Raw genomic sequence first — 26,826 nt, forward strand, 5'->3', positions numbered from 1 at the left:
TTAAATATAAATTCATAAATTCTATAAATATAATATTTGAAATAATGAAGTAGAATCTAACATTTTTATCTTTTAAATACTTTGTATGATGAGACTATGTGAAAAGAAAATAAATAGTTATGTTTTTTTCTTAAAAAAAAGTTTCACTGACCAGGTGGGTAGTGGGTTCTTTTTTTCTTCTACTTCTAATTATCAACCCATACAAAAATATTAATTAATAATAACAATTCAGGTCTAAAAATAAATGATAATAGTAAAGAGGTAAAATGTTTTTTTTTTTTTAAAAATGATTCTCCTCTTACTAATTTTGAAGAAAAAATTATGTTTACTTCTTTCGAGAGATGTAGAAATATAATAATGTAGAACAAATTAAAATAAAAATTAAAAAATTCAAGACTTTATTGGACTTTGTTTATCATTTTCTTAGAAATTGAAATAGATGACTATTTTAGTAATAATAATTAAGAATATAGCAACATTTTAAAAAAAATTGTAAATATAGCAAAACTATCACTGATAGACATCATATGATATATCATTGATAGACTAATATTTGCAACATGGTCTATCAGTGATAGATTTGTATCATTGATAGAATTTGACAAATTTTGTTATATTTACAAATTTTTTAAAATTGTGCTATATACTTAATTAATTTGAATTTAATTGCTAAATTTGCAACTATTATCCCGAACCATACGGTAATTTAATGCAAATTATGAAAAGCAAAATTGAATGCAATGACAATCAATTGTTTTGGGCTATAGTAATTCACATCCAAACCTCGAAGTTCTGAAGAACTAAAAAAAAAAAAAAAGGAAAAAGAAAAACAGAACGTGATCCACAGAGTCGAAATTTGGTCTGATAAAAACGGTACAAAAAAAAGGCGGGAAATGAGAGTGGTCAAAAGAAAGAACTGGAGAGGTGTAAACGTGGCAAATGCTTTGTTGTTGTCCTTCAAAACACACGATTTGTCTCGTAGTGGACATTTATACAAATAATACCAAAAAGTGAAAGAAAGTACAACAAAAAAATTTGTCACGTCCCAGATATTCCATTTTTGCTCACATGGCAATTCCCACACATAAACAATATACAACAACTATATAATATATAAATTACATATTCATATATTCATATATTCATATATTCATATATTCATATATATAAAGAAGTCGTTTGGGATTGAGCTAAAAAAAAATGTATGGAAAAAAGAAAAAGAAAAAACAGTTGAAATCTTCGTCCTTCCAAAAACAAAAAACTCGATGCAGACAAAAGAGAGAGAAAACAGACGATAGAGAGCGCAGCACGTAAAAAGTTTCTCAATGCCACGGGAATTTTCCTTGACAAGCCATTGAAGACCTGCGAGGTGGTCTGGATCTCTTTGATTTTGATTTATTTCACGCTCTGTTTTGCAATCTTTTTGGCGCCTATTCTCGTGGACATTGGATTAATCTGTAATCCTCTCATCAATGCATCATTTTTGAACCCAATGTTTATGAATTCTAACCACCAACGTTCAAATTGGGGGTAATTTGGTTAAAATGGTCTTCTTCCGCTCATAATCTGTGGATAATCGAAGAGACTCGTAGAGATTTCTCGCTATGCGTATTTTAGGGTTCCTTTCAGAGATTACAGGCGGGTGGTTTCAGCTGTGTTTGAGCTGAATAGTGACTAGTGGAGGAGCTGTTTGAGCATTGTGTTGGAAGTTTCTTTTTTCATGCGGTGAGGAAATTTTTTGCAAGCATTTTCATTCGAGAGGACGAGAAGAATGCTTTTCATGGCGCAAAGTTTGAACAGCGATTGTTTCTTGAGATACTACGTTTGGGTTTATTCTTCAAATGGATGTTTGGTCTGCTCTAGAGTAGCGCCTGATTCTGCATCTTGAATGGCCGATACCCAGAAAGTTGGTCTCGCCCAGAGGGATATCGAGCAGGTTGGTTTTATTATTTTCAAATTTTTTCCTCATATATATTTTTTTATTTATCCGTTTAATGTCGTCAAAGAATATGTATATGGGCCTGTTTAAAAATGTGGAAGGCGTTGCAATCTTTTCCTTTCCAGTTGTTCAAACTGCTCTGTTCTGAACTATGAATTTGAATTATCGTTTGTCGCGTGGATATATTTCTGCTTTGAAGTTTCAAGTAGAGTGGCAAGTTCAAAATCAAGTTCTTGATTACTGATGCTTTCACTTGAGAATTGACGTACTGCTGCGGCCATTAACAATTACCCTTAACGTGAAACTATGACATAGTGTTGCCATAAGGCAAAAATATAGCTTTTTGTCCATTGTTCTCCTGCAAACAAATATGAAATATCAAGGGCTTCCAGTTGCATGTTTCTAATTGTTTCACTAAAGAATTTGTTCCGACTTTCTCGAGAGAAAAAAGTCTACAATAATAATATTAAGTTTTTCTTATCTGTTGTCCCATCTTCTCACACCGAACTTTACCGTCTGACTTTTATAGGCCATTATAGCACTTAAGAAAGGGGCACATTTACTTAAATATGGAAGGAGGGGGAAGCCGAAGTTCTGCCCTTTCAGGCTTTCAAGTGTAAGAATTTTGTTAATTTATTAATTATTATAATATATATATATATATATATTTTTTGGTGAAATCGAAAGCTCCAGTTCTTAAGTAAATATTTGAATTTGAAAATAATTTATCTGTAGTTATATTACTGAAGGCAAATGATGTCAAAAGATAAACATGTACTGACCAGAGAATGAATGTTGGGGGCAGTATGCTATGTTCCCGTTTATTTCTTATTATTTCCTCTGGCTTTTGAACTATGTAACGCATAAATATTCATACCTGATTTTCCCCCACTCTCTAGTCTCTATTAGTCTGTAAGAGAAAAGACGTTATTTGTTATGTTTATTACTTTGTCTTTTTATTTTCAAAAAGTTGAATTGGTGCTATTTACAAAAGGTTGTTACAGATTATTCTAGACAATTGAAAACAAAAAACTTTTGTTACTCTTAGAGCTCATTGATTCTGCACCGTGATAGAATTATTTTGATGGCATGTAGTGTTGGTAAAGCATAGGTAGCCTCATTTTAATTTTCTCATGCCCTGCATTTCCCGATTGTTTGTTTTGTCCATGACTCCATGCTCTAAGGCTGAAACCTTATAAACAACTTTTCACAGAAACATTGAGCAAGTTTATTAAATGTAATACTTTGCTACAGTAACGATCATGTTTTATGTTTTTGAGTCAGTTTTAAGATCAAGGTAATTGCAGCATTTCAATATTTTGGAAGTTAAGTTATTTCCGGATTTTGATGAATTTTGCCCCGAATTATTTGTTGATGATGTAGAATGTCAAATTGAAAAAATTGTAACCAACGCAAAACTGTATCCTATTAGTTCTCATGCATTGAGGCATCTATAGTTGTCTATCCGGACTCCAACCAGACTAAGTAATGCCATTATCTTTTCTTCTCTCTTTTTACTAGATTGGAATTCTGTTACAGGATGTCTTTTTCCTTTTTTTTTTCCCTTTTAAATGTAACAGGATGAGTCTTTACTCGTATGGTACTCTGGAAAAGATGAAAAGCAGCTAAAATTAAGTTTGGTTTCAAAGATCATTCCTGGCCAACGTACTGTAAGTTTAAATACACATCCTTGATTTCTAAGCCATTTTCTGGAAATAATAAAATATCAAAACTAGCTTTAGTTGGTTCTTATTTTAGAAAAAAAGTCTGTAAAACATTTATCAAAATGTTTAAGTTTAATATATCATTGGAAATTTCGCATTCAGGATATCTTACTTAGTATGTCTTTCAAGGATTTCTCGTCTGGTTTTGTAAACCTTATCAGTCATTTTCACTTTTGTATAATGATCGATCATTAGTTTTCCAATTTCAAGAGGATGTATGTGTGTATTTATTTTTCAGGCAATATTTCAGCAGTATCCACAACCCGAAAAGGAGTATCAGTCATTTTCACTCTTGTATAATGATAGATCATTAGATTTGGTAAGAGATAACAGTGTTCATTCTCTCAATTTTCCTTTTTTCCTATTTGATCTTGTTATACCATTTAAACATATGGTCCTGACAATTTTGTGCCACTGACTCACCAGTCACCACTAATGTTAAAGTCCTCTTGTATCCAGTTGTTATTTTGCACACATGCTTGCATTTATGTAATATCTTTGTATTCGTGACAATTGAAGAAGTCTTGCAGTTTCTTTTAGAAACTTGAATGAAAATTTAACAAACCAATTTCATTGGTGATGGGCAGATATGTAAAGACAAGGATGAAGCTGAAGTTTGGTTTGTTGGTCTGAAGGCATTGATCACTCGAGGAAACCATCGCAAGTGGAGAGTTGAATCAAGATGTGAGAGTGTATCTTCAGATAGTCCGCATGCGCGCTTGCGAAGGAATTCTCCATCCATTACACCATGTGTCTGTACAACGATGATTACAATTATTTCAATCTCTACTCTTGTCTGTTATTCTTAGTATGTAGTTCTAATTCACATTTTTCACTTCTTCTGGTTGACAGGATCCTGGAGATCTTGATGGGGTTTCTTACGAAAATACTGGACAGAACAGACTAGGGAAAGCATTTTCGGAACTATTATCCTACACTGCAGTTTCCAAGGGTACTAGCCAGCCCAAGTCGATTGTCAATCCTTCTCTATCAACTGCACTTATAGATAACTCAAATGGCCGAATTTCTGCATCTGAGGGTTTTCGAGTTAGTTTATCCAGTGCTGTGAGCTCATCGAGTCAAGGATCATGTCCAGAAGATTTTGATGCCTTGGGGGATGTTTATATATGGGGAGAAGGTATAGGGGATGGATTGTTGGGTGGTGGTGTGAATAAGGTCGGCAGCCAATGTTCATTAAACTCCAAGCTGGACGCTCTGCTGCCGAAGGCATTGGAGTCAACAGTTGTTCTAGATGTTCATGGTATTGCATGTGGTGGCAGACATGCTGTGCTGGTTACCAGACAGGGTGAGATTTTTAGTTGGGGTGAGGAGTCAGGAGGGAGGCTTGGCCATGGTGTGGAAGCAGATGTTTCACATCCAAAAATCATTGATACTCTCAGTGGCACAAATGTCGAACTAGTAGCATGCGGAGAGTACCATACTTGTGCCGTAACACTTTCAGGGGATCTTTATACTTGGGGTGATGGGACTCATAATTATGGTCTACTTGGTCATGGTAGTGAAGTTAGTCATTGGATTCCACAAAAGGTAGGTGGTCAGATGGAGGGGATTCGTGTATCTTATATTTCTTGTGGAGCGTGGCATACAGCTGTGGTGACATCAGCTGGTCAGTTATTCACATTTGGGGATGGTTCTTTCGGAGCCTTGGGTCATGGGGATCATATCACTTCAAATTTCCCACGGGAAGTGGAAACATTGAGAGGGCTTAGAACAACAAAAGTTGCCTGTGGTGTTTGGCACACTGCTGCTGCTGTTGAAGCAATTAATGAACTTTCTGATTCTGGTACTTCAGCTAGTCCTTCATCTAGAAAACTTTACACATGGGGTGATGGAGACAAAGGCCGGCTTGGACATGGAGATAATGAGCCTAGACTAGTTCCTGAATGTGTAGCTGCATTGATTGAAGAAAGAATATGTCAAGTGGCATGTGGCAATGATCTCACAGTTGCTTTAACAACGGCAGGACGGGTATATACAATGGGGAGTACTGCTTATGGCCAGTTAGGAAGTGCTACAGCTAATGGAAAGCTTCCCACTTGTGTTGAAGGTGAAATCGCCAACAGTTTTGTTGAAGAGGTTGCCTGTGGTTCTTATCATGTTGCAGTATTAACCTCCAAAAATGAGGTTTATACTTGGGGAAAAGGGTTAAATGGGCAGTTAGGACACGGAGACAACAATCACAGAAATACACCTACCATTGTAGATGTCCTGAAAGATAAACAAGTGAAAAATGTTGCATGTGGTTCAAAATTCACTGTTGTTATATGTATTCATAAATGGGTATCAAGTGCTGACCATTCTGTATGTTCTGGTTGCCACAACCCATTTGGTTTCAGAAGGAAGCGTCACAACTGTTACAACTGTGGTCTAGTATTCTGCAAAGCATGCAGCAGCAAAAAATCCCTGAAGGCATCTTTAGCCCCAAATTTGAACAAGCCGTATCGAGTGTGCGATGATTGTTTCAATAAGCTAAAGAAGATCATGGAATCCAGTTCTGTTTCACAAAATGCTAGGGCCAGAACTGGAAATATCCATTATAAATCTAATGGTGTTATGGACAAAGAGACGTGGGTTCCAAAATTGCAAGCAACACTCTCCAGACTTTCATCTTTTGGTGCTATTAATAACGCTGAAAGCATGCACTCCAGGTAATTAGTGTAAAACTTCAGTGACAAAGTAGTCCTTTGTTCACAGTTTTATATGGGAACATTTTAAATTGGGGGCTTATAATTGTTCCTGAGAATCTATCTCTCCATATAAAGTTTCTTAAATAAGTATCATAAGTTTCTATTCGTGCTTCCAGATTAGCTTCTCGGGCAACATCTCCTGTATTGGGAACTTCAAGCCCGATTCGATCATCTGAAGATTTTTCAGAGGATTCTAAGCGTGCAAATGACACTTTAACCCAGGAAATCATTAGTTTGAGGGCACAGGTAAAACCTTATTGTTTTTGTTTTTATTTGTTTGTTTGTTTTTCTTTTGGGGAAAAAAAACCAACTTAGATGGAGAAAAAAAAAGAAAGAAATAATACAAGAGCATTAAAGAAAATCCCATAAAAGGGGCACCAGGAAGGGTCTCTCCAATCTAACAAAATATGACCTTTCAAACAGTGGTGGATCCAGAAAATTTATTGATAGGGGGCTTCGAGTTGTAACTTAGAGGAAAAATAAAAATCTGGAAAAAAAAACTACATAAGTAAGACTTGAACTCTAGTTGGAAGGGGGACTAACAAGCATAGTTACCACTAAACTGTCTACAAATATTAAATATTAATTGGTTTTGTTTATACATATTATATAAAGACAATAAAGTTGAGGGGGGCTCGAGCCCCCCTGGGCCTATACTAAATCCGTCGGTGCTTTCAAATATTTACAAAAAAATTTGTCACTTAGGTCCCATGATGTTCTCGATATTTGGAAAAGGTTGAATATCATTTAGGAGTAGAAAGAAACACTAAGCCAGGAATGTACAATTACGACTAAGGACAATCACAATAACATGTACATACATATATACGTACTATATAACAATCCCCCTCAAGTTGGAACAAATATGTCGATCATGTCTAGCTTGTTTTATAGGTAGTTTATTCTTGCTCTGTTTACAACTTTGGTAAGGATATCTCTTATTTGTTCTCCAATCTTCACATATCCTATGGACATATGTCTTTTTTCTTCTCATGAATAAAATGTCAATTCACGTCAATATGTTTAGTTCGCTCATGAAACATCGGGTTGAATGTAATGTGAAAATTGCAGCTCGATTATCACACCATAATTTAGTTGACAAGATAACATTGAAGCCCATCTCGGTTTGAAAAGTTGGTGTATCCATGCTATTTCACACAAATTGTCCTGACTCTATATTATGACTTAGCACTCCAATGTGAAACTATATTATGTTTCTTATGCTTCTAGGACACTAAATTCCCTCCTACAAAAACACAATATCTAGAGGCAGAGATAAAAAGATCGTCATCTTCCCCTGACACCGACTTGAGAATGATGGACTAAAGGGCGTGTATTTGAAAAATGTAACATCGGGAGAGAAAATTTACCCGTTAAGAGTAGTACAATAACAACGACATCTTATTTGAACATGAGTGTTAAAAGGAAATTAGGGTTTATGGATGATTATTATTTTCCATATAATTTTCTTTTTGGTATATTTATTTTCCTTAAGTGGTTTCTTGGAGGTCTAATTCTTCCCCCATGTAAAAGGTCATTGTGCACTCTATTATTATGATTTATTCAATATATTATATAAAACTATTATGGTATTAGAGCTCTAGGTTTTACCTTATTGAACTCTAGCTATCACAAACCTTGTTCGTTCTCTGCCTCTGTTGTTTTGACTAGCCATCAGCGGAGGAAAACCCACATCTAGATTGGACACTCTAATTAGTCGCCACCAAATATGTGCCGCCATCGAAATCTATGCCCAGTCCTAGATTCCATTCACTCCGTTTATGATTCGATTCATGACTAGATTTACACTGACCCACCACACCGCCAGGTCCGCCACTTTTGCAGAGCAACCATCGCTCTAGATCAGTCGCCATCTTCCTAGATTCTAAGTCGTTGTCGTTCGTGTTGCTTTGCTTGTTTTTGCTAACTTCACTGCATGGTTCCATTCGCTTCGCTACACTCCACCTCTCAGATCTGCCTTCCCTCAGATTCACCTGCTTTGTCCATTTCACTTGCCATTACGTACTCCTCCTTCCAGCTTCACCTCATACCCCAACCTCTGTCGTGGGTTTCTGTGGAATGGAGGTTTCACGAAATATTGGTTTCGATTTTGAAGTGATGGTCCAAACTGGCTTGATTCCATGTAACCGATTCGATTCCATGTAACCGGTTCAGTTGGTTTGGCCTGATTCTATTAAAAAACCTGTCGGTGCAAATAGATTGGTTCAGATTTATTAAACCACCAATTCACCCAAAAGTTTAAGCTGGTGGTTGAAGGAAAATTTAATTATATATCACCAACACTCCCCTCACTTGTGGGCTTGAAATATTTGAAAGGCCCAACAAATGGAAATCGATTTTAATTGGGGAGGAAACGACAATGTAGGGACTTAAACACAAGACCTCCTTGGACCACTTGCTCTGATACCATATTAAATCACCAATTCACTCAAAAGCTTAACCTGATGGTTGAAGGCAAATTTAATTATATGTCACCAACAAGATTCAATCGAACCGATTTCATTCAGTCCACTTGGTTTGATTCGGTTTAGTCAAGTTTTATTCTAGTTTGGTTTTGTTCATGGATTTCAGCTTCCATGATAAATTGGCTGTTTGTAGGTTTTGTTATAGATCTCTCTACGAGAATCTTTGTTCCAGCCAAGAAGTTTTTTTTGTAGGTTTTGTCATAGATCTTTATACGAGGATCTATATTTCTAACCCATAAGTTTTTGGTTCCATTCTTTGTGGGTTTCTATTTTCAGCCTCAAAGTTCTTTTTGACTTTAGTTCTTCATGAGTTTCTGATTCGGAACTTTTGTTCACATACTCAACTTGTTCGCCATTCTACCACCTTGAGTTTGAAGGATGGTGTGAAAAGGAAATCAGGGTTTATGAATTATTATTATTTTCTTTTTTGGTATTTTTCATTTATTTATTTTCCTTTAGTGGTGATGGAACACCGGAATGTGTTCGTATTTATTGATATCAAACTAAGAAATACAAAGTATTAAACCACCAATTCATCCAAAAGCTTAAGCTGGTGGTTGAAGGCTAATTTAATTATATATCACCAACACTCCCCCTCACTTGTGAGCTTGACATATTTGAAAGGTCCAACAAGTGGAAATTGATTTTAATTGGGGAGGAAAAGAAGACAATGCAGGGGCTTGAACACAGGACCTTCTTGGACCACCTGCTCTGATACCATATAAACCACCAATTCATCCAAAAGCTTAAGCTAGTGGTTGAAGGCAAATTTAATTATATATCACCAACACAAAGTAATCAAAGGAAACTCAAGAACACTTCAAAAGAAACCCTAACCCTCTGACCTTCCTTTCTTTCAAGGAATGTTGCAACCCATTGTCTTCACCAAATTTTGCATGCCTGTCTTCCCTCCCCAACTTCCTATTTATAACCATCTAACTACCTATATAACTAACTACCCTTAGCCCTATCTAAATCTAGGTATCTAACAAATGGTTTCTTTAAGTTCTATTTTTTCTCCTATGTAAAAGGTCATTATGTATTTTGAATTATTTTGATTCACTTTTTCTAAAAGGAAACAAAGATTTCATTGATAGTAAATGGGATACAAATTTGATAGCTTACGTAGAGCTTCATCAATCAGAAGAAATATCAAAGAACACAGAAATAGAACCATGAAGTTACATGAAATAGCATAATCAACAAAAGACTGATGAACATCATAATGTTGAAATAAAGGCACTCCAGTTTAGGAAAATATCTTGGATAGAATAATCTTTGTAGAGTGGAATAGAGGTGACCAAAAGAAGCTAGGAGCCGTGTTGAGGTGAAGCGGTCTGATCGCAAAGAATTCCTCATTAAGACCAGCCATTCTGCATACCTATCATGATTCAGTCCTAGGGGGTCATTCAGGATTCTTAAGAACATATAAACGACTAACAGGAGAGCTGTTTTGGGTAGGAATGAAGGCAGAAGTGCGCAAATATTGCGAGGAATGCATGACATGCCCGCGGAATAAAACCTTAGCCTTATCTCCAGCAGGATTATTGACTCCCCTCGAGGTCCCAAAGAGAGTATGGGAGGATATAACCATGGATTTTATCGAAGGATTGCCTAAATCAATGGGGTTTGATGTCATATTCGTAGTGGTGGATCGCTTCAGCAAATATGCGCATTTCCTCGGCCTTAAACATCCCTTTGACGCAAAAATGGTATCTGAATTATTCGTTAAAGAAGTGGTAAGATTACACGGGTTTCCACAGTCAATCATATCTGATAGGGACAAGATCTTTCTGAGTCACTTTTGGAAAGAACTCTTTCGTTTAGCTGGTACCAAGTTAAACCGAAGCACGGCCTACCACCCCCAGACAGACGGACAGGCAAAGGTGGTCAATAGGTCGGTTGAAATCTATCTAAGATGCTTCTGCGGGGAAAAACCGAAGGATTGGATGAAATGGTTACCCTGGGCTGAATATTGGTATAACACAACATTCCAAAGATCGTTGGGCGTGTCACCATTCCAAGCGGTGTACGGGAGAACCCCACCAGCCCTGCTATATTACGGAGAACGGGAAACTTCCAACTCAACCTTGGATGAGCAACTGAAGGAAAGAGATGTAGCATTGGGGGCTTTGAAGGAACACCTACGCATAGCTCAGGACAAGATGAAAAGTTATGCTGACATGAAGAGAAGACATGTCGAATTCGAAGAAGGAGATCAAGTGTTCCTAAAAATTAGGCCATACAGACAAGTATCCTTACGGAGAAAGAGGAATGAGAAGCTATCACCGAAGTATTTCGGGCCTTATAAGATAGTGAAGCGAATTGGTCAGGTGGCATATCGGCTGGAACTACCAGCGGCAGCAACAATCCACCCTGTGTTACATGTGTCACAGTTGAAAAAAGCTTTTGGGGAGAATGCGAATAGCGAAGAGCTGTTGCCATTTTTGACTGCAAATCACGAGTGGAAAGCTGTGCCACAGGAGACTTACGGTTATAGAAAAAACGAAACAGGCGGGTGGGAGGTTTTAATGAGTTGGAAAGGTCTGCCGCATCACGAAGCCACATGGGAAAGCTATGACAACTTTCAGCAATCCTTCCCCGATTTCCACCTTGAGGACAAGGTGAAACTGGACCGGGAATGCAATGTTAGACCACCCATCATACACCAATACAGTAGGAGAAGGAATAGGAAAGAGAAGAAGGAGGGGAAGTTGGTTATGTAACCAACTGCAGGTGGGGACCACAGGTGAGTGGAGCATCGACGCACGATCCACTGAGGGGGACCACGGTAGGGGAGTGAGGGAGCGAATATAAATAAAGAAGAGAAGGAAAGGAGAGGGCATGATTTTGGTTGTCAAGAATCCTACTGTTTTATTCCTGAAAGATAGGATAGCAGGTGAGGGAGAGGGAGCCGTCGACTGAGAGAATCCTGTATTTTCTTTTGCCATTTTTCATCTTAGTAATATCGCATATATTTCATCCTTCTATATTGAGAGTTGGAACAGCTAGGATCCATCAATTTATTGTGGAAGACTCTGATTTCTTTCAAAGCATAATTCTGACAGCAAGCTTTGACTGCGTTGGATATTTGAGAGGGAAGGGCCGTTGAACACAGAAAGAATATTATCTTTGAAGCAAGAGCTAAACACCCAAGAAATCTGAAAAAATGAAAACCACTTCCACCAGCAAGCACTTGAGTAGGGGCAAACAAAAATTAAATGCTGTAAATCCTCCGCTGCAGCGTGGCAAAGTGGACAAATAGGAGAGAGAGCATGAGCTTGGAGTTCTTGTTGAAGAGTTGCAGCACAGTTTAAAGTACCAAAAAGCATAATCCACACCAGAATATTTATTCTCTTTGGACTCTTTGATTTCCAGTGTGCTTGGTGAATGTGTTTGTCAAGGGGTGAAGAGGCATTTAAGAACTTCGTTAGAGATTTCACTGAAAAAGTTCTTGAATGATCCATAGACCATACCCTTGAGTCTGAGGTCGGGGAGATGGTTTTGACTTGTAATCCGCTGAGAAGGAGCTGAAATTCTTCAAATTCCTCATTTTTTAATGCATGACGGAATGCAGGGCTCCAAGATGATATTGAGTGAATTCTGTCTTGCATCCTATATCTCTAGCTATCCACCCGGTTTTACCCTTAATATGGGAGGTTTATTGGGCCAACGCAGTTGAGCTGCCCTCACCTATGCAAATCTAAGGATAATCATGTGTGAGCAGGAGTTCATAGTTCGATCAGAATTAAGATTAAGTTACTTAGATCATCAATGATCGAAATAATTAGTTTTATACCGTCAACGATGTTATAACGTTAAATTGACTATTTCATGGTTCTAGTCTTATGTAAACTCTTTACATAGGATTCCTCCACTTTCATATCTTCATATGAAGGATTCGAGATCACATTGTTTGTTTTTTGAATAGGAAACGAGTCTCACTATCATTTTTTTTGAAACGGAGACAAGAACTTCTTTGTTAATAAGAACTCAAAGTACAACAGAGTTATACAAAGAGAGCCAAAAAGAAGTAGTAAACAAAGGAGCCCTAGAGGGATCAGGAGGCGCACCACAGACATCTCAACTAGGTTGACATCCCCTTAGCGCCAAACATCATATATCGAGCACTAGCAAATAAAACTAAAAGAAACAATAATAAAAGCGACCAGCTTAGTACAAAGGTCCAGAAAAACAGAAAAGGACCGGGAGAAAACAACAAGAAACACGAGGGGTAGTGGGGGGAGCAAAAAACAAACAAAACTAAACTGGGGCAATCCTTCAAAGCTTCAAAACAGAAGAGGGCTACGGGCTGAATAAACTGCAAACGTTGAAACTGAGGCAGCATAGAGTTAGGCTGGATGAGAAAGAAAAGCACCCCAGTTAAGGTAAATGTCTTGAATGGAAAAATGAGCGAACTCCTTTTTAAGGGAACACCAAGATGCAGCTTTAAGTTTTGCTGCAAGCATAATTTCTGACCTCGGTCTAGCTTTATCGAGGAAGATACACTGATTTCGTTTGAACCATACTTCTGAAAGTAAAGCTTTAGACAAATTGTCCCAAATGATGCTTGATTTTTTGGGCAATCTTGGACCCGACAGAATTTGAACCACACTACGCTACTTAGTGAAACGTCAAATACCCAAAGATAAGTTAAACAAGGAGAAAATCCTTACCCAGCAGAAGGAGGAGACAAGACAGTTCAAGAAAATATGAGAAAGATTCTCACTAGCCTTCAAACATAGGGGACAAATCGAGGGGGAGAGGCATTTTTTGGGAGCTTTTTTTTGCAAGATTTCAGAGCTATTGAGGGACCCGAAGACCATAATCCAAATCAAAATATTGATTCTACGTGGGCTGCCTGTTTTCCAAATTGCTGAAAAAAGACGTTTATCCATTGGGGAGGCAGATTTTAAGTGAGTTGAAAGAGACTTAACAGAAAATCAGCCTTGAGGATCAATGGACCATGATCTAAAATCGTCAGAGTTTACTACTTTTTCAGAAGAGAGAAGGGAAAGCAGTGATTGAAAATCTACAAATTCATCATCCTTCAGACTTCTTCTAAAGGCCAAAAACCAAGAGGAGGTATCTTGGTCCCAATGTGCTGCAACTGATCCATTGGGCAAAAGAGCAATTCTAAAGAGCCTAGAAAATTTCTCTTAGGGGGCATTATCTACCCAAATATCTGTCCAAAAGCCAATTCTTTAGCCATTACCAAGATTAAAAGAGGCTAATGAATCGACCGACCTCCAAACTCTAGCAATGCTAACCCAAGGACTCCTTAGCTATGACCAGACTTCCCTTTAGTGGGGATGATGCTTGCTGACTTGCATAAACTCTCTTTCCTGACTAACTCTGCCTTAAATCAATTCAACATCACAGGCTGCTAAGAATGGAACAAACTCTTGAGCGAGGATGATGCTTGCTGACTTGCATAAACTCTCTTTCTCTGGGGAGGAAAAGAACTTAGTAATGTCTGGCCTGAGAGAATCACTATCCTCTAATTTCTCTATCTCTGTTTGAAGCTTGTCTTTCTCAACTATTTCGATTTCCGCACTGCTTACACTGGTGACTGATTCTACTTCCAGATTTTCATCTTTCGGGTTCTCCACTTTTGTAAGACAAGAAGTACCTCGCACAAAATTGGAGATTGAACTAGAAAGCTTTGAGGGCTGTAAAAAGTTATTTCTAAAAGAGGGAGGCAAGACTGACCTGTTACAAGCAAAACCTTGATTTTGTATCTTCACGTAGCTTTCCTCCAATAAATCAAAATTAGCTAGGATGGTCCAACCATTGCGGAAAGAAGTTCTCCCTTTGATAAAGGTCTTGAGATACTTACATAATTTTCTGGCATGTGTTAGAGTGGCTTTCTTTGCAGAGGAATTTTTTTTCTTGGATGAAGCTGGAAGGTTGGACTTAGAGCATAGAACAGGGGATGGGCCAAAATTGAAAACCTCTGGAGAAGGAAGAGACTTTGTTTCTTCCTCAATTTCGTCAGTATACCAGAAGCCATGGTTTGTATGAGTAATAAATTTTGTGGGGCCTACCATACATGTGTTGTCTTTTAAAAGGCCTACTGTTACATTAAGTTGGAGGGAATCTGAAGGGGTAATACTAAGTAAACCGTTTTTTAAAACATTAAATGGCCGGCTGCCTGTCTTTTCTTTCTTTGAGTCAAATTTTCTCTCTTCCAGTGTAGCCTTTTCCTCTTCCATGCACGTGAGAAGGCTAGCTGTACACTTGTTTGAATTTGCCACTTGAAACGATTCTTTTCCGGCAAAGAGTCAAGGACTGGTTCACCTTCTAACCGATCAAGTTCTATGCCCCCCAGCTTCCTAAGTGCCTTGAATGGATTCCTTAAGATGGATGGAGCGTTCAGATTGAGGAAATTCCATTTCTCTAGTAGGCCATCCCCTTGGAAATCTTCATCAATGGTCATTGAGTTCAATTTACATAAATCAATAGGATTGGAAAAATCACTATGAAATAAGTCATGTTGAACAATTTCAGGAACTTATAAGTGTTCTTTCCTTGGGTCTCACTCTTTAATTCTATAGTTGCTGGTAAGAACCTATACAAATTTTTTCGAACTCTAATTCTAGCTTCAGAGCAGTATTAAGTGTTTCTAAAGCTATACTTTCCAATCCTCCAAAGTAGGCTCCAATTGCTTCAAAAATATCTATTTGCCATATTTTGAGAGGAAGGTTTTTAATTGACAACCAACCTCCAAATCCTTCAATAAGAGTTGGTCTGTTGTGTTTGGCTTCATTCCATTTTTCGAATAGCAGATGATATTTTCCATAATTGAACCATTTACCTTGTGCATAAATCATATCTTCAAGCTTTCCTTGGATAACTTGAATGATGGCTTTGTCTGCGAATAAAGGGCTAATACTGATTTTGACTTGGAAAAGATCTTTTAGATATAACAATATGTCCTTCAAATCATAAAAAATGAATAGTCTGTTTAATACCCATAGGTTATTGAAATTTTCCTCTAAAATTTTGTCACTTTTTCGCACCCAAAATTTTCATTCTGACTGTTTCACAGTATGATTTCTTTTAAGAGAATGGTTTGGATTTTTGGGGGTAAAAGCCATACTCTGTTTTCCTGGAGTAAAAACAGAGTGTAAGTTTTTCGTTGAATACTTCACTTTCTGTACATAACTTGAACCTGTCTTTGGGAAATGGGAAGCCTACGTTCTTGAATGGCCAGATTCAAATTGGAGTGTGGAATGCCATGAAGTGTAGTTATGATTCATCAAAAAGGTCCTGATCGTATTATGGAAGGATAACCAACCTTGCCGCAAGTCTCCGGTATTTCGAGCAACACACCTCAAGAACCACCTAGATGGAGTTCGGAATTTGAATAGTCTTGTATTCCGGTTTCATTGTTTCCAGTTTTGCTGAAGAACTTCCAGTCTGGTTCTTTGACTAGAGCCGCTAGTGAATCAGTAAACCATTCCAATTGGGTCTTGGATAAACTGATGATTTTTTGGAAGTCTACATCTTCAATATGGAAATGCCCCTTTTCGAATCATATGCAATAGAATAAGTCGACAATTTTGCAACTTTTAACTTCCATTTTTGGGAAAGATGGAACTAGGACTCACCGGAGATGACGTGGCAGGAGTGAGGGAAGAAGAGGGTGGGTAAGAGGAAAGAGAAGAGAGAGAAGGGAGAGAGAACTTACCTAGGATCACATCGTTTCTACTAACTACAAAATGGGCTGCATCCACACTGTCCTTAAAATAAAGCGCTCAACCTTATTCATATACTATAGAGTGTTTAGGTTATATACTCGAACTTGATCCATGTTTATGTCTCTACATAAAGTTCAAGTTTACTCAAGATAACCTCAAGACCTTAGTTTATTGAATTCAAGATCATGGACCAAACCTCGTAATCTTGCCACTCGACCATTTCTTTAGCTTCTTGATTTAAATTCAAAGTAGAAGGTAACTTAACTAAGTTTACTGTTAAATGAGAAAGCTTCGTTTAAACTACTTCAAATGGCAATTTCTCTGCAGATCTTTTTTTCATATGATTGAAAGCACATTCTGCTTGTAGAAGTATGGGATCCCAATGTTTCAGCTCATGTCCATAGACATTGAATCAAATTGCCCAAAGTATTGATAGTTGTTTGCCCATCCGTTTGTGAATGACTTGTAGAACTAAATCGAAGTCCTGTATTACACTTTTTCCAACGTGTTTTCAAAAAATGACTTAGGAATTTGACATCACAATTGGACACTATGGTTTTTGCCTTTTCGAATACCATGGAGTTTTAAATCTCTTTAAAAATTAAATTGACTATGCCCATATTACTTTTTTGCATGCCACAAACTGTGGCATTTTGCTAAAACGGTCCACCACTACCATAACGAAATCATGACCCTTTTAAGATCTAGGTAGACTAATTATAAAGACCATAGAGAGATCTTCCCACATGGAAATAGGAACAGTGATGGAGTCTATAACCCAATATTTTGTGCATGACCTTAAAAAATAATTCAATGCTCAACAAAGTTATGTGTCCTTTCGACATTGACCCCAAAAGTATCTTTTAGATACCAAATTAAAGGCCTCCTTGCCAAGGTGGCCGATTAATCCTCGAGGATGTAATTCTCAGATGAGGACCTCCCTTAAAGAAGTATGTGGAATGCATAAGAGATTTCTTTGAACAAGTAACCTTCTACCAAATGAAAGTCGTTAGTACATTATGGCATGGCAACAATTGGCTCAAATATGAGAAAATTCTATATCATTTCCACATCAGGCAAAACATCAAATGCCACGACTTTTCCTTTTAGTAAAGCTAATAAAGAGTGTTTTCCAATTTTCTAGTTAGAGCTTCAACGACCTTATTTATATTTCCAGCTCTATGTTTAATGAGAAAATCAAAACTTTGTAAGAAAGTCCATCCACCTTGCATGCATTCTATTAGCGTGTCATTGAGAATTAGTTAGAGCTTCAACAGCCTTATTTATATTTGCAAGTTCATGTTTTTAAGCCTAATTCTCAATTACTATGGATAAACACAGTGAAGTTTTGTATTCCACATGCTTCAGTTTGAAAGGAGCAGGGAACAACAAGAAGAGGCAATCGACTGCTACAAAACTATCCAACCCAAATAATTCTTGTCTAAGGATCTTTGCCCTCTACTGATAATCATGATGACGAAGACAAAACATCCAAAAAGTTAACTTTTAAGCTAGTAATATCGATAAGAAGTTTTTGCTTTTTCTTGAATCTAAGGAGAGTAGTAGTTCTGAATTAAGTGTTCAAGAGACTTGAATCCCAATCTTCTTATGCTTAATTTGGATTGACCGTCTTTTCAGCCTAATTTTATGTTTTTGTTTCTTTCTATTTCGAGAATTGTCTCTTGTTATCGTTTTAATGAAAGGAATCATATCCTTTTCAACAAGAATAGAAATGAGCCAGAAAGATGTTAGCATGTCCTGTTTAGTTGGGCCTTAGCTTATTTTGTATTTTGTCAGGAAGTAGTGTAAAAGAAAAAAATATGAATGATTGTAGACATGGCCCACGTTAATGAACTTTCAGCTATTTTTAGTTTTACTTTTTGAACTCTACTTTGAGTGCACTTCTGATCATTAACTAGAAATATTTTGGTAGGTGCAAGAGCTGACTTGTAAATCCAAAAATCTTGAAGCTGAACTCGAGAAGACCTCAAAGAAGTTGTTGGAGGTTACTGCAATAGCTGCAGATGAAGCTGAAAAATGCAAATCAGCCAAGGAAGTTATTAAATCCCTTGCGGCTCAGGTTAGTCTTTTTTATTTATGGGTTAGATTTTGTAAGAACATTTCTATTATATTTTCTAACCGTTGTTAAATCATTTTCTATATCTTTCCATTATATTCATTCCCACTTTTACTTATAACGTCAATTGTCAAATATATATGGTCAGAAGTAGTAAGGAAAAGAGCTGTTATTCAGTCAGCTTCCTTTATAATTTTTGGTGATATAAATTTAAATTTGCCGTCAACCATCAGTTTAAGCTTTTGGGTGAACTAGCGATTTAATATGGTATTAGAGCAGGAAGTCTAGGGCGGTTCCATCAAAACTTATCACTGCCACTGTCATCTTCTCCATATCGGTCAGCTCATGAATCTTAAAGTACCGATCTTCCCGAAACAACCAGGAGTCAGGGTTAGTTCTATTAAAAACCGGCATTTCTACTTTCTTAAATTTGCTCCGTCTGCCGATTTTTCTTCCTCAACCTTTCCGACTTGCTTCGATCCATCGGATGTACCCGAAATGTCCGTTTCCTTGCTCTTAGCTTGACTCACGGCACCTTCTGCCTTCTTTCCGGCCGAAATATCCTCACGCACAATGCCCTCAATATACTTTATAATTATCTGTTGTTGTTGATATTGTTGGTTGATTTGAATATTCATCTCTTGAATACTCTTCGATATCAACGATATGTTCTCTTCCATTATCGGCATTCGTTGAAGCTCACGTTCTACTGCTTCAATTCTCTCTTCCAATTTCCTTGCCATGACTGCTCGGTTGCCCAGATGAGAGCTCTGATACCAATTTGTAAAGATACTACAAATATATCTTTATATATATATTGTTTTACCTCAACCGATACAATATAAAATTCCAGAACCAGACAATATAGAACTTAGAAGTAACTTGAAAATTCCAGTTCACAGCAGAACAGCAATCAACGTCAAAATGACAACCAAAACGTAAAAGGTAATCACAATACTATAAACCTAAAATCAAGACCCAACAACAAAAACCTGGACCCCTCTGCCTTTTTCCCTCGCACGGGAATGCAGCCTCTTCTTCTTTTCTTCCCAACCCCTTTTTCTCTCTCCATCATCTTCTATTTATTCTAACTAACTAGTGGGTCCCACAGAGGGCTGGTCCCGCTCTTATTCCTCTCCCAGTGTTCCACGTGGAATTATGTTTTTCCCTTTTTTCTTCCTACTATAAGTAATAAGTATAGGGGGTCTAGCACACTCCAATACAGCTAGATCAACACAGGAAGTCATAGACAGATATCTGTCAATCTTCAACGCCTAGCCTGCTTAGCAACATTATTAGCCACAAATTATGACAATGAGAAACGTGTATGAAAGAAATGAAATGAAAATGCTTAGACATATCCCTGGTTTCTCCAGTCCAACGCCCAGCCTCACTTAGGGACTGAGTTTTGCTAGAAATCAAATTAATCACCTGCAAACATTCAACTAACAATTTTTTGCATGAACTTGATGTTATCAGTTGAATCCCCTCAAGGATTGCAAGAATTTCGGCCATGTTAGCTTCCAAATCCACATAAAAAAAATGAACCGTCACCTTCAAATCATCATCAGAATTTCGGATAATAGCCCTTGGACCCAGTGGATGGAGGAACAGAGTTCCAAGCCACATCGACATTCAACTTTAAGAAGCAGACGAATGGACTGCATTTCTTTGAGGAGGTACCAGACAAACGAGGACCCACTTCCCACTTTTGGATCAAAGTAAGGAGTTCAAGTTTCTAAAATACTTTAGGACCCATTTGCTATTCACGATATGATCTGGAGTTAGATTATTCAATCAATAACTATTCCTATTCGATCAGATTGCCCAACATAAAATAGCAATAATGCCCAACTCATTTTTTGAATGGATTGAATTTAGAGCCATCCATCAAGGGGTTTATAGAGATCAGGTGCAGACCAGCTTTGCATGGGTACACCAAGCACATTTAAGACTTCTTAACTTCCTAATAAAGTTGACACTTTACCATTTTTCATTAACTCTCACGTCTCACCAAGTGGACAGGAAGCCATAAAGGATGGATGGGTCAGCCACATATTCTTAAAGAAGTAATTGATGAATGAAAACCAAGTTTCATGCAGTAAATTTGGAAGTAGAAAAAGAATTATATTCCTTCACTAATAAAAGTAATACACTATGTCTTATCATGTTAAATTTTATTAGGGTATAGTTGATATTAGCTTCAAAGTTTACCAGTAGATGGTTATAAAGAATGGGGGAAGGAAGCAATTGTTTAGTTGTTTAGGCTTAAGTTTACTCAAGAGAGGGTCAAAATTACTTGGAATATTTTACTGTCAGTTTCTTCATCTAAATACTAGTTCTTTTTAAATCTTTCGTTCTCATCTCAATTACAAGAAAGAAAAGACTAAATACATATTTCCAAAGACCATCTGGAGGGTAGTCATATGTTGAAGATCCATAAGTTCACTTTTACCATTAAATCTACAGATTCATTAATGTCATCATATGAGTGTTAATTTGAAGAATTTATCAGTCTTTAATATTTTAGTTAATATTTATGCATGACTTCTATTCTCTCCCTTAATTGTTTTGCAGTTAAAAGAGATGGCTGAGAAAATGCCAGAGGGACAAACTGCTATTGTTAACTCTAGCACTGTTACTGGGCAAAATGGTAGTAATTTGAACCAGCTTTCCACCGAGAGCCTTTCAATGAGCATAAACTCTCGTTTGGAGTCGAATGGCATTTCAAAAGGTCAAACCTTATCAACTGGAATCAAAGCACTAAATGAGAAGGCAGAATGGGTTGTACAAGACGAACCAGGCGTGTACATAACTTTGTCCACTTTGCCTGGAGGATTCAATGAGCTGAAACGAGTTCGTTTCAGGTACTAAATTTAGGCCATTTTTTGCGAAAATTTATTGAGTGCTTACATGACATTAAATTTTACTTGTTTCATCCTCCCACTGTATAGTATGATGGCTTTATCATTAATCCATATCTTTCTAGTGCTGATTGTTGGAATTCTTAGCTCATCGTAATCCCCTTAACTTGATACTTTGGTTGACACCTTATGCTATAGGCTTTTGATAAAATGTAAGGTTTACTTGGCAACTGTTTGTAATGTATTCACATATAATTGGCTTTGTGATAGGAGACCGTTATTGTGTAGGTTAAAGTTATACCCTCTCCTTGATTTCATGTTTACTTCTGAAAAGTATTTTTAGAAGAAAAATAAATTTAATTTACAATGGTAATAAGGGGTGTTTACATACTCCCAACTACCTATAGGTGTACTAAAAGATCGGTGTTTTGATTGCGTTATGAAAGATTGTTGTCAAGGATTTAATGAAAAAATCTAAATTCACTTTAGCTTAATAGTTTTAACTTTAGAGTTTAATAGCGATCTATAATATAATTCAGTTCAAATCTAGTCTCATTTCAATTTAGAGTATTGAAAATATATTCAAAAGATTAAATTTACTCTAAACTATTCGACCTATTAGGCTTTTTAGTCCAGTGACATATTATGTTATTATAGAAATATTTCTTCATTTAGGAGTATATCCGAAGGTGCGAAAACTAAGTTTATACTAACCTGCTGTTTGAGATTAACATAAGATTTCAAATATCTTCTTAACACATGTTATTTTTTTCTTTTCTTGAACTTGTTCACAGACCTGTTTGGCCTGTCAGTATGAAAGTTCGTTAGGTTCAATTTAAAGTCGATAGTGTCACTGATTTAAAATCATTTTTTTAGTGGCCAATAGGCTCTCCCCCTCCCACCCTCTCTTATCAACTTAAAATTTGTCTAGCTAAAGGCACCTATATATACAAAATTAATCAGCCCTGATTGTGATTACATATATTCAAAAGTGGTATTGTTGCTATTTTATGCTACCAACAATTTCATTTATGAGTTAGCCAGCAAAGAAAAGCGTATTCTTAGTTTCCCTGTATTTCATTGTGTTGCAGTCGAAGACATTTTACAGAAGCACAAGCAGAGAAATGGTGGGCGGATTTCGGAGCCAAGGTATGCGAGCGGCACAAAGTAAAGAGTACTGATTAACAAGTTTTCCATGCATGGATTGGATTCACCAGAGAAAACAAGTAAATGAGAAAGCACTTCTAGTGATCATCTTTCTCTTCTCTGGACTGACGTTCTCCCCTTAAATCTTTCCATTGGTCTTGACTTGGGGGATTGATCAGGGCAATCCAACATTTAGGTTCATATATTAGACAATTAAAAATGTAGCCCAGGAATTAGAAAGAATTACAGAGCTTCAAACCTTCAACTCTCCCCTTTAGAATGCCAGTGTCTTAATTACACTTTTTGTGCTCACCTTTTTCTCTCTTTACTTCGTGTTTTCCCTTCAACTTGGGGAAAGTCCATATTGTAATTAGCTTAGCAGGTATCAATCAGAAATAGTCTGTTGCTTTTTGCCATAACATTGGATATTTTCTACTGGAAATTTGATGGGGAAAAGCCACCAGCTGTTTATTTATTTTTCATATCATTAATTAGAAAAATCTTGAGTCATAGAACCCCAAGAACATGGTAAGATTAAAGCCTAAGTCCCACGTAACATCTCAGTGGCCACCTATCTTACAAGTCATGGGTTCAATCTATTGTAGCAATTTATATCCTACAAGTTTTCTTGACACCTAAATATTGTAAGGTCAGATGGGTTGTCTCGTCAGATCAGTTGAGATTCGCATTAGCATGAACAATGATGAATAATAATAAAAAAAATCGTATTTGATATCATCTCTTGATATGCCAATTATTAAAATTTATGTATGTATACAGGTGTTTGTCATATGCAGAGTTGAGATTAGCGGGTAAAAGAATATCCGTATTCATCCGGTTGGCTACTATCTAGTAGAAAAAAACTCATTCCATTGACCATAATTGATAGAAGGGTCCTATTTGCGCTATTTTTTTCTTACGAAGAAACAAAAATTACAAAGAGAACGTATCTGTAGGAACAACTGCATCTTTGAGGGTGCTCTTCAATCCAAACACAAAAAATATCGGTTTGTTTTTTTGACAAGCCAAGCAATGTGCTTCATTTCTTCAATTTTTTTAACAAAAAAATGAAGCTACAAACTAGACCTTACCGTTAAACTTCAGATTCTTCATTTGTCAAAGAAAAAAAAAAGAGCCATCTAATAATGGACACATGAATTCTTTCTAATCATTAACGAACGGTTTAGAGGTTATTTGATTGAATAAATGTAAAAGAAATAAACATGACATTTTAAATGGGTCTTTTTACGTTAATTTTGACGAATATAAAGAAACATAAAAATATTTAAGGTCCGTGTAACAATATAAAAAATCTCATGATATTTTCATAAATTTCAGGTTTGCCTTTGTTACTTCTTTTTCTTCCTCTTCTTTACAATTTATTCATCTTCTCCTTGTATTATTAATTTCTTTATATTTACTTCTTCTTCAATTTACGATATTATGATTATTTACGTAAATATTTACCAATTCATTCATTTTCTCTTCCAAAATTTCTTCTTTCTTCTTCATTTCTCATCTTCTTTCTCTTTTTAGTACAAGATTTAAATAATACTTGTACAAGATCTAAACGATTGTGTACTAATATCTAAACGATCAGTTATCTATTTCAGATAGACAGAGATAGATCACTATCACTAATAGATTGTTTAAATTTGGTACAAGATCATTCAGATACAAGATCATTTAGATTAGGTACAAATGTACAAGATCATTTAGACTTGCTAAGAGATCATTTAGGTAGGGTACAAAACCATTTTTTCACGAGTGTGTAACCGATTAATTGCGGGGTATTTTTGTCATTTCATGTTGTTGGCCTATGAGTTTTTTTCTTTTTTAAAATTGTTCTATACGATGTAAATATTTTCGTGATTTGTTTTATTTTTTTAAAAAACCCTTATGTTTAGCTATTTTCAAATATTAATAAAATAAACCAAGATATACTATATGTATCACGTTGATATAGATAGTAGTTTATCGTGGTCTATATCGTATAAATTGTGATATTTTTCTATATTTGTAAATATTTTTAAAATGTGTCATTTAAAATAATTCTCCTTTTTTTCCTATTTAAAAATGAATTTGGAGTATGAAAAAACTAAAATAATAAAAGAAGCAATATGAAGAGTAATCATAGGCTGTGGATTTCTTCGAATTTGACAAAATAAAAATTATGAATGTATTTGAAAACAACCCTATAAAAAGGGTTTTAAAAAAATTATAACAAATCGATAAAATATTTACACTGTATAAGAAAATTTTGAAAAAGAAAAAAATCCACCGACTCACAATGTAAAATACAAAAAATACATGCAATTAATCAACTACCAACATGTGAAAAAGCTTATAATTTAAACAATCGTATAATATGTTGAAATTTATATTCTAAAATTCGTAATTTGTAGTTTAAATTCTATACTATTCAATAAAGTGCTTATTGAGAACTTATAAGTGAAAATAGAATACTATAATCTTGAATCCAATAAACTAAGGTCCTAACGTTATCTAGTGTATACATTAACTTTATGTGGAGACATAAATGTGGATTATGTTCGAGATGAAGAAACTAATTGCATGCAAAATTAGCCTATTTAAAGGGTACTTTTCATTTTGAAGATTTTTTTTGCCATTTTTGTAATTTCTTAATTACAAAATAAATCTAAAAATGTTTTTCTCTCTCAACTTTCAACTCTCAACCGTAAATTTATCCTCCTTTTTTCATCTATCTCTCTCACTTTTTCTTCACTTATCGGGTCCCGTAACCCAATTCTAAATCTGGAGAATAGCAGGTAAACTCTAGTGGTGGTCCCGACTTCGAGTTCGTGAGGAGATTACAAGAAACGTGAAGCTTCCAAGGTATGTTTCCTTTAACCCTAATTTCATTTAATCAGGGTAGTTTGGTGGCATAGTTCGTGAGGAGATTACAAGAAACGTGAAGCTTCCAAGGTATGTTTCCTTTAACCCTAATTTCATTTAATCAGGGTAGTTTGGTGGCATGTTAATCTCTAAGTTGTTTAGATGCATCTACAGTAAAATTTGACTAGTTTTTTCGCTACGCATGTCTCATTTTCCAACATAATATAGTCTAAAAGACTGTTTAGATATTGGTGTCACAATTGTTTAGATTTGATAAATGAGCGTTTCGCTTATCTATTTGGGATAGATAAGTGGTATATCTCTATCTATCTAGATAGACGACTGATTGTTTAGATTTTGTTACACGAAGAAGGAAATAAATGATAGATGACAAAGAAGGAAGAAATTTTGGAAGAGGAAATGGAAAAATCGCGAACAAGAAGTGAGAATATGAAAAAGAAGCAATAATATGAGAAGCTGCACAACCATTCAACGTGACATTCAAAACCAAAAAGGACAATTTTGAAAGGAAAATTGCATCAAATGACATAAATATTTAGAAAAAAATAGCCCATAGCACCTATTTTTTAATATAGCACCTATCATAGAGTTGTCGGCTTTTAAATTTGCTACTTTTACTATTTAAAAAATGTAGTGATATGAATCATATTATCATAATGTTTTTTGCTATTTTTGGAACCGTCCTATTTCGTAATTTATAAAAATACAATGGTGATATTTTGTTATAAGAATTGTAAATATTTTTGGTTTTTGTTCTATATATGTAAAGTAACCTTGTAAAAAAATTAATAAATGACTTTTCAAATTAAACTTGAGCAAAAAGGTATTTCATATAACAATCTTTGAGTAAGTTATTGTGTTACACATTCTTGGTTGATTTATAGCATTATGAATTTAATATGAATTCAAATATTTTTATTATAAACTATATTGTTTAGAAATCATCATGAATTGGCGTAGTGGTAAAAAATGAAACATAATTTCAATAACTAATTAAGAGGTCATGAGTACAACAACTACATGGTTTAGGAAGACAATGCGTACTTTTGTTTAAGAAAAATGAAATATATACTTTGGAAAAATTTTATTAGTTCTTTTTCACAAGTTAGAAAACACATATATTTATTATAAAAAAATAATAAAAAATCCAAATTATCAAGCAGCAAGATCGAGGATGAAGTAGTTCTTGTTATATGAATAATATAATCAAGATATCAGAAAATGTAAAACTTGGTATACTAAATATAATTTGAGTACTGAACTCACATGTCTCTTTAAGACAATTTTACTCACTCCAGAGTT

The 26,826-nt window shown here is 35.8% G+C and overlaps 1 protein-coding gene across 4 annotated transcripts; it reads left to right on the plus strand.

Annotated features, from left to right (window-relative positions):
* The first annotated feature begins 1,195 nt into the window (after window positions 1–1,195).
* LOC101222790 (PH, RCC1 and FYVE domains-containing protein 1-like) lies at window positions 1,196–23,168 on the plus strand. 4 transcript variants are annotated; one of them, XM_031880942.1, is made up of 10 exons: window positions 1,196–1,936; window positions 2,469–2,555; window positions 3,520–3,609; window positions 3,902–3,982; window positions 4,251–4,415; window positions 4,516–6,332; window positions 6,488–6,617; window positions 18,494–18,640; window positions 21,215–21,504; window positions 22,593–23,168. In XM_031880942.1, exons 1-10 carry the CDS (start codon window positions 1,889–1,891, stop codon window positions 22,684–22,686), a joined length of 2,949 nt encoding a protein of 982 aa, XP_031736802.1. In that variant the 5' UTR covers window positions 1,196–1,888; the 3' UTR covers window positions 22,687–23,168. The 4 variants fall into 4 exon arrangements, with proteins under 4 accessions (XP_031736802.1, XP_031736803.1, XP_031736805.1 ...); XM_031880943.1 differs by lacking the exon at window positions 22,593–23,168 and adding an exon at window positions 20,117–20,358 and having other exon boundaries at window positions 21,215–21,341; XM_031880945.1 differs by lacking the exons at window positions 1,196–1,936; window positions 2,469–2,555 and having other exon boundaries at window positions 3,536–3,609; window positions 4,251–4,413.
* The last annotated feature ends 3,658 nt before the right edge of the window (window positions 23,169–26,826 follow it).

Source organism: Cucumis sativus, chromosome 2, assembly GCF_000004075.3.
Source record: "Cucumis sativus cultivar 9930 chromosome 2, Cucumber_9930_V3, whole genome shotgun sequence".
Taxonomy (NCBI): domain Eukaryota; kingdom Viridiplantae; phylum Streptophyta; class Magnoliopsida; order Cucurbitales; family Cucurbitaceae; genus Cucumis; species Cucumis sativus.